Source organism: Apis mellifera, linkage group LG9 (assembly GCF_003254395.2).
Source record: "Apis mellifera strain DH4 linkage group LG9, Amel_HAv3.1, whole genome shotgun sequence".
In the NCBI taxonomy this organism is placed as follows: domain Eukaryota; kingdom Metazoa; phylum Arthropoda; class Insecta; order Hymenoptera; family Apidae; genus Apis; species Apis mellifera.
The window spans coordinates 8,220,684-8,231,778 of record NC_037646.1 but is presented as its reverse complement, the minus strand read 5'-3'; the positions used below and the strand labels follow the sequence as shown (position 1 = coordinate 8,231,778).

At 41.8% G+C, this 11,095-nt stretch overlaps 1 protein-coding gene across 1 annotated transcript; it reads right to left on the bottom strand.

Moving 5' to 3' along the window:
• Window positions 1-259: 259 nt before the first annotated feature.
• LOC107963984 lies at window positions 260-10,912 on the bottom strand. The gene is made up of 5 exons (XM_006561749.3): window positions 5,641-10,912; window positions 5,121-5,250; window positions 4,792-4,985; window positions 4,165-4,275; window positions 260-1,185 (listed from the first exon to the last, which is right to left on the bottom strand). The coding sequence occupies exons 1-5, from the start codon at window positions 5,685-5,687 to the stop codon at window positions 1,050-1,052; spliced, it is 618 nt and encodes a 205-aa protein (XP_006561812.3). The 5' UTR covers window positions 5,688-10,912; the 3' UTR covers window positions 260-1,049.
• Between the last annotated feature and the right edge of the window lie 183 nt (window positions 10,913-11,095).

Below are 11,095 nucleotides of genomic sequence, written 5' to 3'. Positions count from 1 at the left end.
CCGGTTTTACGAACTTACCGCATAAACTCTGCTTGCCTATTACAGTATCAGGAGTCGAACTTTTCTCTCTCTCTCTCTCCTACAATGCTCGTAAACTTAGCTTAGGATATTAGGATTTCGTGTTTACGTCTGCTTGAAAATACTCTCGTGGAAGAGAGGATTGATTGATTGAGAAGCGAGAATCGTCTCGAAGGAATAATACGATCAACGATCGTACAGATGTACGAAGAAAGAAAGGTGTTAAATGAACATAATTCGACGAGACTTGTAATTTTATTTCTCGAGAGAAGGATAAATCTTGTGTATGTATATCCGTGATAGGGTTATTCAGAGACACTTTTAGAGCCCCGTATCGTCGCACCTGTTATTTCTTTCGCGCGCTTCCGTTGTTTTGGAAGGGTTGTAATTAAACGTGATGTAGCGGGACGAAATCTCAGGGAAGGAAATCTCAGGAATTTACGGCCGCGCGAATTGCGAAAGGGGGTTGTTTGACGGACTCGGAATCAACTCTGAGATTGCTTCTTTATTTACAATCGAGAACTTGTCGTTAATTGAACGTTTAATTAAAAAAAGAAAAAAGAATTTATCAATTTTTTAACAATTTCTTATGGAAAACAGCGTGACGACATTATTTATTCTTTCTTTTACACGTAAATTCATAGTTCTTATCGAGAAGAAGAAGAATTAGAATCATATTTAAATAATCCTTTGTATTCCATTTAAAAACTTTCTTTTCTTCTCCGACAAATCTTTCGAAGCGATTCTTTCTCGACTCTTTTTTACTTACGTTATTTAGTTTTAGTTTTAGACGCGATTCGAGTTGGTAAAAAAAAAAACTTGGTCGTCCCCTTCACTCTTAAACTTTTCTTATAATTTATGATACGATCGTTGGATCGCGAAACGATCAATCCATTACGGACCGATACGGTATTCCAAGCGATCCTCGGGAAACTGGAACGGGGAGTATCTCGTGAAAGTGGAAGCGTGAAATCGAATTGTTTACCCGATCGGAGTGCAAGCGGCGGTACACCTTGGTGGTTTTTCTGGGCTCAACCGAGGACTCCAATCAAGTCGAAGAGTCCCACGGGGCATTGCGGTCGGTACTCGGAGCAGCTTCCATTACGTCCGACCACTTCAGCCTGAAGAATGTCCTGCGGCAGTAGTTCGTGTCGCGAGCTTGTCGGTCTGAAAACAACAACGCCCACTGTACGTACGTACCATCTGGACGATAATAAGGAGCTCTTTCTTTTCTCTCTCTCTCTCTTATCCTACCCTTATTTTCCCCCCCTCTCCATGAATTTTACTCGAGGTAACGAGTTCCAGCGCGTCGTCAGGTGACTTAAATTGCCGTACGATTCTTTCATTGGATCGAGTTAACGCCGTTCAATGATCGCATTTCCTTGCGAGAAATTTGTATTTGTATTCGTGGGGAAGCGTCGAAATAAAAGATGGCTTTCGAAAGGCGAGTAGCGTCTGTTGTATCGTTGGCGAAAGGAAAAAAGAGAAAAGAAAATAAAGATCTATACAAGAAATGGAATTATGATCGCACGGAAACACTCGTGAAAGAAGTTGAAGTCGAGTCTATCTATTTCCGTGCTTGGTCCGTTTTCCTTCGAAGAATACTTTACTCGTAGAAAAGTTGAAAGATTTTTCGGAAAATCGGATCTCGAAAGTAACGAAGAACGGAGTGGAAAAGTATTTTTCCAAAAGCGAGGAAAGAAGCGAGTGAAAGAATTGGAATATGGGATTTCTCTCCCCTGTTTATTTATACACCTGACCACCCTCCGTCTACGAACCACCAAAAAGAGACGATTACGTGGGAGGGACGAAAGGGGACATATGTCGCGTGGTCGTAAAAAACGAGTAAGAACGGTTTCATCGCGCTTTTATTTCGCCTCTTGTCCCTTCTTACTTGGAATCTCGGGGACCACGAGGAAATGGAGGGAACACGAGTTTCACCGGTTTCTCACTTATTCTGCTTTATTGCGACTCTTCCCGCGGCGGAGATACGAGGTGAAAAACAATATAATTTCGTTATCAGAGCGAGACCCGAGATCTTGCACGCTCGTGGTTTCTCGCTTCGAATAAATTCTTTCCATCCCTCGGATTTATTTTTAAAGTAAAGCGGAACGAAAAATCGAATCTCACTCCTTTCGATGCAATCTGAAAGCTCGGTCACTTTTTCTTTGGAAAAATAGAAGGAAGAAGAAGAAGAAGAAGAAAAAGAAGAAGTTGGAAAAAGTTCTCCTTTCTTAAGTTCATTGTCCTTACGAATGTTGAAAGTTCGAAAGTTGGTACCCGAGTAATGGGAAAGTTATCGATACGTTTCCCCGCAATTTTCTCGTTATCTTGATCGAGCCACGATTCGTATTACGGAACAATTTACACAATTTACGCGATTACATCTTTATTAAAGAGGCAGAGCAAGAGGGTTTATCGCGAGTTTAATAATAACGCCTCTAGTTCGCAGCTAGAAGGCAAAGCTGCCTTCCATGATTCTTTCACGTCTTCTTACCCGGGTTTTCATTCCCTCAAATTACCCGCGAGACCCGTGCGAAATGACTCTCAAGAATGACAACGCTTCCACTGTAACGCGATAACAACTTCGACGGAGGGAAAAACGAAGCTCATTTGCAATTTTTATTCAACCCTCTTGTACTTTACTCTCTCTCTCTCTCTCGCTCAGATAAACAACTCCGAATGCATTTCCATTCCCATCCCTGTTTAACCACTGCGGTTGCCTTCGTTAAATTAAAATTAATCCAAAATGTCCCCATATTTCAAACAAATATTCTTCGATTCCTCCTCGACGAAAAAACGAACTTGGTTTGCAATTTTTATTCCTACCTCTTTATCCTCTCTTCCTTCGAATACGCTCTTATTAAAGAAATCATACATACATCTCCACAGAAATTCAATTCGTTTAATCCCGTGCTGAGTGTCAATAATTTTTCTTAAATATTGAAAAAGACCTACCTTTTATCGACACAATCTCTTCCTTTTTTTATTAGTACTACGATTGCATTCGTAGCCACTGTTGACTCGACAGGAAATCGTAAAGTAATAAACGGGCGGGCACCATTTTTCCATTTGGCCAGGAAGGGTAGAATTTTCGGAACGGCGAAACGAGGAGGACTACGACAATGCGGCGCGGCCGCCTGCGGGCCCTCTTTTTTATTCATACGTCCCTGGCTCGAGAGTTTATCCACCCACGAGCTCGCGTGCACCACGGCGTGCGCGCACACCCGCGCAGGGGAAGGAGCTCGGGCGTACGTACGTGAGAAGCGAGAAAGCTAAACCAAATTTGCTTTTCTACACGGTCTGTGTATCTACTCCAATTTGCGCCGCCTTGGACCAGGCCGAAAAAAGGCCTGGCTCTTTTTCTTTTTTTTTCTTCTTCTTCTTCTTCTCTTTTCTCTTCTTTTTTCCTCCCCTTTTCTTTCTTTCTTTCTTTTCTCTCCTCTCCTCTCTCTCTCTCTCTCCGCCGCGCGAAAGGAGGTCGCGCCGAATAAATTTCCAGCTGAATCCTTTAGCGCATTATGCTCCGCGCGAACAATGGCCCCTAGCTCTCTCTCTCTCTCTCTCTTTCTCTCTCCGAGCCCAGCCCATGGATAGCCCCCGCCTCTTTTCGCCGATCTTCCTCCTCCGGATTTTAAAGGGTTGGAAATGATCCGGCCGCTCTTCGAGAGAGAGTAAGTTCCTCCTTCTTCTCGTAATTGTATTCTTGTAACGCTCGAAAGGGTGGCTTTTCTCTTTTTTTCTTCTCGAACGAAATATTCAATTAGATTGCTTGGACAAAAATTCTTCGAGAAATTGACAAAGTCGATCAGTTCTTTTTTGGCAGTTCAATTTTTTCTTAAAGAAATTGATTATTATTATTATTATTGTTATTATTATACTTGTTCGATTTTATCCAATTTCGAAGGAAGCTTAACTGTTCGTAAAGAGTATATTTATTTATCGTCTGTTGATGATTAATTGTGTCATTAATGGTTCAATGTAACAAAATTTATCATCGAGGTAAAGAAAATTAGCTTATCTAGAATTAGAGGTTGAAGGAATTGGTGGGTGGGTTAAAAGGGCAGAGATAAGGGAGTGGCGATTATCAGTCGAGGGAGGGACAGGGTTGGACGGTGTTATGTAAAAGCTAACGAAGAAACTTACGTGAAGATCACGTGCAGAATGTCACCAATGAGTCCGTTATGTCTGAGGAGGGAGTGCTCCGAAGTTTCGCAAATGGCCCTCAGCAGGCATTCGTGACCCTGATACCCGTAGCTGTGCACAAAGTCAGGGGAGCAAAGTGAAAAATAAAATAAGACCGTCCCGTGGCTGACCTACTACTGACTTCTGGGTCACCAGAACCGTGAACCTATATATTTTCTTTCTACGCCCCTCTACATTTTCCACGTTCCTCGCGTTATTCTATCGCGGCGTAGAAGAATAAAGAAGCTCGAATTTCGTCGTCCATCCATCCGCGTTTCCCCAACTCTTTTTCTTTTTCTCTTTCTCTTTCTTTCTTTCTTTTTTTCAGATAACGTTCGAATTCCGTTCGTCAAATTTCAATTCAAAAAAAAGAAGAAGAAGAAGAAAAAGAAAGTGTAAATGTCGAGAGACGGTATTCCTTTGCTCGAACGATTTTAACTCTTGCGTATCGATATCTGATTAGAAGATAAAATAATAAACTCGATATCTTCCCCCTCTCCTTCCCCAAAAAATTTCTACTTTCAAATTTTACTTATTATTATAATACACGTTTCATACGCGTGATTGAAATTCGTTTCCCTCACTCACTTGTCAAACTTGCTCTCTATGACTTGATAAAGCGTCACCCTGTCCAAGCTTCTCCTCTTCCTTCGTCTCCCGTCGCTGAGCCAGAGGTATTCGTCGGTTACGTTGGTGGGCAGGTCGTACGTCGCCTCGAAGAAATCGGCTATGGAGATCGACTTGTAGGGATCCTCGAGCGGTATGGCCAGCGCGACGAATATCTTGAATAGAAGAGAAAACACACACCGTTTAACAACCAACTCTAACTTTCATTTCTTCCTTCGCTCGAGTGAATCCCCCCTCCCTCCCTCCCTCTCCCTCGTTTCTTATCTCACTCGGTTCCCCTTGACACTCACACCTAAGGTGCTCTCTTCCGGAAACGTGAGGGATCGGATGGGGCGATGGAGGGTCTCCGCGAGCTTCGAATTCGGGGATCTCGAGCCGGTCGAATGGAGTATCAGCGCCACCAGATTCACCATCAAGAGGCTATAAAGCAAGATTTTTCTTTTTTTTTTTTCTTTTTGAACCTTTTAAACCAACTAGTGCACCGTAGGAGGCAATATTTCGATGGAAATAAAAAAAAATGGCCGCAACACGCGTGAACAGGAAGCTTGGAAGAAGAAGATATTTCTCGAGGCGAAAGGAAATCGTCGAAAATGAGGAAGGAAAGAGTCGATTAAAATTAGAGATTAAAAAAAGGCGGGTAAATTAAAGAGATTAAAGCCTCCTCGGTCGGATGAAAATTCATCGAACGGATGTCGGAAGATGGTTTTTAATCCATCCTCCCCCTCGAGGAGAAAGAGAACTTTTCGACGCGCGAACCGTTGAAATCCGTTAACGAACGATAATCGGTTTACGTTTAATTATTGAACGTACAAAAGTTGGTCCCGATGGCTCGACATGCCTCGATCTCTCAAGGGCATGTTGAACTGCTAACTCGAACAGGAGACTCGATTCTGAAGCTGTGCAACTGTCTGTCCCCGATCCATTTTCCGATCCATGGTAGAAGAAAACCGGTTTCCTTGTTAACGATATTTGCCGTGTTAACGATAATTACGCGTGAACGAGGAGGAGCGAGAAGATGGAAATGGAGGGGGGGAGGAGGAGGAAGGAGGAGGAGAGAAAACGCGAGTAGAGAGATATGTACGTATATTTCGAACGAACTATTATTATTCTTTGGTTGAAACAGGGATCCGGACATCTGGAGTCGAAGTTTCATTAGCATTCCACTGAATTTCACGATGGAATTTAATTCTCTCCATCGATTCTCTCATCTTTTCCTAGATATTTTCAAGAGAGGAGGGAAGGGAGAGGTACCAGCCACCGCCCAATAAGGCGGTTTCCAAAGTCAGCCAAAAACTTTCCCGTCCGCGTTAACAGGTCGGGGTGGCGCTGGCTGGCTTCACCACCGTTTTGAAATGCAATTACGATTCTCGACGCGTGGCACGTCAGATATCAGCGTGGTGGCCTGTGGGGTGGCGGTGATTAAAAAACTTCACCGATTTTAGCGTTAGCGCGGCGAGCAGAGGGGTGGAGGGGAGGAAAAAAAAAGAAGAAAAAAAAATAGAAAAAAAAAAAAAAAAGAGGACTATGCCAAGTGGAAATGCTGCTGGGGTTAAACCATGCATACATAAATGAGACCACTTTGCCGGTGGATTATTCCCCCGTTTTTAATCCCTTTTTCTCGTTTACATCAATACACACGAGCTCGTTCTCCGCTAACGAGTGCGCGTTCGTTTTTTAACCATTGGAACGCGATGATAAACTTGCAACAAACGCGAATAAGATTCGAAGAAGAAGGGGAAGGGGAAAAAAAAAAGGAAAGAAAAAGAATCGAAAAATCGAGAACGAGAACGCGAGGACGAAAATATATCGACTCCAATAATGGAAAAGGGGCAATTAACTTCTCTTAACGATCAATTCGCATTATTTATTTATTTATCTAATATTTACTTCATTTTTCTTCATCGATAAAAATAGTATCATCGCGCATACGTCAGGGTACATCTCGTTCGAGGTTAAAAATAATCTCGGCAAATTTCGAAAAATTAAAAGAAAAGACGTGACGAAAGGACGAATCGATTTTTACCTATTCGTCTATTTTCGAGTTTGAGTATTTCGCGGCTGTTCACAACGAGAGAAAAAATGGGGGGAAAAAAAGGAAAAGGAAAAGGAAAAGGAAAAGAAAAAAAATACAGCGGCGCCTGAATATCTCCCTGCCTCCTCGACCCTTTTGTATTTTTCTCTCGTCGTTTTGCTCCAGAAACGTTTATTCCCCGTGCATCGACCGCTCGTGCATGACGTATAGCGACACTTTTCCGTTTTCACAAACAGGTCGGAGACGATTGTTCCTCCTCAGGACGAAGTGCCTATTCACCGCAGATGCGTCTGTTACCTTTTTACGGGGACAGAGCGTCGCCGTGGTCGTTGTTCCTCTTTTTATCCAACCGCCGACCATCATCGTTCGGCAACCATCTCGTTTCATAACCATTTCCTATCCTAAACTATAGCTAAATCCATCCTTCTCCACCGTACTTTCTCGGATACCCTACCCTTCCGATACTTGAAAATAAATAACTTTATTACCGGGACAAATCGTCGAGATTTTTCGCTCGTAATGGGCCGCGATTAAAAACGCGATTCCTTCGAGTGCAGTTCTCGAAATGAATGGCCACGATTCGCCACCCCTTTATCCTTAGATCCTCGAACAAGAATACGAGAATCCAAATTGGCGGAGAAACGATATCGTGGAAGGGCCCAGAAAGGAGAAATCCCCGATTTTTCCTCCTCCTCCACTTTATTATAATTCTGGATCGTACACCTCTTTGTCGGTAGAATCCATGAATAATGGATCATCGTGAAACTAAAAAAAAAAAAAAAGAATGATCCATTTCCGATCTATATATAAGTATGATTATAATTTTTGTAATTTCTCAAACGGAATTTGCATCCGCGTTCCCATTGCAAACGGGAAAAATATTTGCCTCTATCGTTGCTTTTGTCGAAGATTTTAATTTTTCTTTCCTTTTTTCCGAAAAAGTTATCGAGACGAAGATAGATTTGCCAACAGCGCAGCGTTCCATTTTATTCATTTTAACGCTCCTCCTTTGCTTTCCTTCTTCTCTTCTGCTCTGAGCGCAGATGTTGTCGAGGATAAATTTAAATGAAGCGTAACGGGACATTTGATATATAATTCGATCGCCATCGACGATCATCGATGCCTCGTGTTTCAATAAATTCGAAGCCGGGTTCTTTAAAAAGGCTTTGCATCATTCAACGAGTTTCAAAGATGCCAGATATCCAAACGAGCGATAAAACTCGATTTACATAATCCACGAAAAAAAAAAAACTCCCATGAATTAATAACCATCGCCTCCTCCTCCTCCTCCTCCTCCTCCTCTTCCTCTTCCTCTTTGCTCGGAATAATTGAATCCTATGCTGGTTACGTGTCGATGAATTTCAACGTGGATTTATTAGGTCACACCCTATAGTCGGCGACATTATTCCCATTATCCCCCCCTTTCTTGCTTTTCGGATTAAGGATGGATACTTTTGGACATATATTCTTTCCACTTTTGATCGTGGAAAATTATTATTTAATTGATTCGATTTTTCGAGGACGAAAAAAGCTTTGGAAAATATTGAATTCGAAGAAATTATTTAATTTCAATTGGAAGACGATCCGAATTTAACCGACCGATCGAATTTATAAGGCTGCAAATCGTGCAATTATCACGAACACTCGTTATTTCATTCGTTCCATTCGAATAATTTGCAGCGGTTAAGCTGCGCTATAATAAAATATATCGATCGTGCAAATGGCCAGCAGGATTTATACGACACGGATTTATAGCAAAATTTATCTTTGAGGAAAGCGTTAACGGTAGTAAACAGTTTCGCTACAACAATGTAGCGTATTTTTCAAAAATTCCTTTTTTTCCCCCACATTTTCCTTTAATATAATTGATCGCTGGTGTCCATAAATCCTTTTTCCAAGAAATCGTTCAAGGAAGGATAAAAGAGTACATCGTGTTTGTCAAATTTCCAAATCTAGAGAAAAAAGTTCCACTACGTAGTGGAACAATTGACGATTAGTTAACGCAATTCTTTTTTCCCCGCAATCAATTAACACTGAAAGCAGCGAGTGACATCGAGAAGCTTTAAAAACACGATTTATTCGTTCCATGTATATATATATATATATATATACAACGTGCACGAGAAAAGCAAGAGGAGAGCAGAATATTAACGGAATAAGAAATTAACTAATTAAAATTTCGAATAAAATTACTTCAATTACTTCAATTACTTTATTTAAAATCTTGGAACAACCTTTTTTCCTTCCCCTTTTTTAAACACGGTTAACCATAATCTCTTTCCCTTAATCCCGCCTGTTGTTCATCAACCTTGGTAATTCGAGGAATCATTTCGAACCAACTTTATTCTTAAAATTTTATCGCCCGCATCTCTCTTCCGATCTCCGCAATAAACTCGCGAATAACCACCGAACACGTGGTGGTTTTTCACTGAAGAAAGAAAAAACGGAAGAACGATCGAAACTGTTTCCCTTCTCGAAAAGAAACGAGAAGAAACGCGGGGATAAAAAGCTTAGGGTCGAAGGAAGAAAATTCTGACAAAGTTCGTAGCGGGAAATTTTTCCTACGAATCCACACATACACACGCACACATACGTACACAGACACACTACATACAGCGCATTTCGTATCCGGAATAGTTGTTAGATTTTCGCCTCGGTATCCACCGCGAGTTCCGGCGGTCTGTAATTTCCTCTGAGCGTCGACCATTCTAATTTTAATGATAGAGACGTAACGGCCAGCCCCGTGAGAGACCGCGGTAAATCCGTTCAAAGGCTGGTCAAAATTACGATTCCCCCGTTTCTAAACGGGAATAACGCGAATCCACAATGAACCGACTGCGTTTGGATTCTTCTCCTTCCCTTGCAACCCTCTCCGTTAATGATAATAATGATAGCAATGATAACGATAGTAACGACAATGATAATAATAATAATAATAATAAACGAATAGCCCCGGAAGTTTGGCGTGTCGAGAGAGCGATTCGATGCGCGGATTAAAACTCTGCTTCTGATTCCGTTGTTTATCCACGCGTTGAAGCGTTGAAGCGTTGAATTCATTATTCCGTTTACCGTTTATTAAACGTACTTTCCCCGCGCGCGCGCGCGAAAATAAAGGGTAATCGCGTATGCATACGCATCTCCCAAAGGGATTTTTGGACCCGCATTTTCAAATTTTTGGAACCGGATTTTTTCTCGCGCGGCTGCGTATATGCATGTCGATAAGTAAATTCATCGTAAGTGTGATTATTCGAAATTGTTTGGGCGCATTGTCTGTCGTTTCGAGGTTTTTTTTCTTTTTTTTTAGAGCGTTGGAATTGGAAAATCAAGCATTATTTTGATACGTCGTGGGAATTAACGAGCGACGCTCTTCGTAACGAAATTAACAGATGTCTCTAATATCTGTAACATTACAACAATCGACGATTTACCAAGAATCATCATGCGTTCTGGCCGAGAATATAACACGTTTATTACGAAAATTCTCCAACTATTTTTTTTGCTCGAAAAAAAACCGTTTATACCCGTGAAAAATGACCGTGATTTTCGACCCAGAAAAATGATAAATTTCGAACCGAAAATTTTGCAGCGCGCCGGTCCTGCTACGATTTTTAAATTGAATTGTTACGTCGAATGGAAAGAGAATGGAAAGATTTCGAAGATCAATCCTCGCCTAAGTGTTTTTTTCTTTTTTCTTCTCCGATTAAGAAGATAATTCGTCGCCAAATTTGATACTCGCTTCTCGTTAACAACACGTTGCAAACAACGATACGCTTGGCGGCCGGTCGCGAAATTTCGTTTATTAGCGCCAATTTAAACGGTATTGGAGCGGCCAGGCGAAACCGTACAGAGGATTTTTCGAAAAAAAATCGCGAGCCATAATTGAAGCAAATCGTGTAACACGGGACGCGATAACTACTCCCAGGATCGGAAGTAACGGGAGTAGTCGAGTTTAGTGTTTTCGAGCGGGCGATTACGGTATCCGCGTTACGGAGATCGTGTGCACACGGTGTTGGCAATTTATCGTTTCAATTCCAACGTTGCAAACCTCGTTCACCTCGGTAGCAATGGCACGTGGAATGGTACAATCCCCGCGCCTTCTTCTTCCTCTTCTTCTTCTTCTTCCTCCTTCCATTACCGAATTCAACGGGGAGTGAAAAGGAGGGGATGGATGAAAGTGTGCCACTATTTTTTAGAGTTTCCTCGTCCAGATGGGGATAAATTGTCGCCGAAATA

What these genes read in the sequence shown, in the direction of transcription:
- LOC107963984 (XM_006561749.3), bottom strand. Translation starts at nt 5,687, where the DNA reads ATGCCCTTGAGAGATCGAGGCATGTCGAGCCATCGGGACCAACTTTT. An exon ending in CGGAAGAGAGCACCTTAGGT is followed by an intron (nt 4,986 to 5,120) that starts GTGAGTGTCAAG and finishes CTTCTATTCAAG; the next exon opens with ATATTCGTCGCGCTGGCCAT. An exon ending in ATTCTGCACGTGATCTTCAC is followed by an intron (nt 1,186 to 4,164) that starts GTAAGTTTCTTC and finishes TGTTGTTTTCAG; the next exon opens with ACCGACAAGCTCGCGACACG.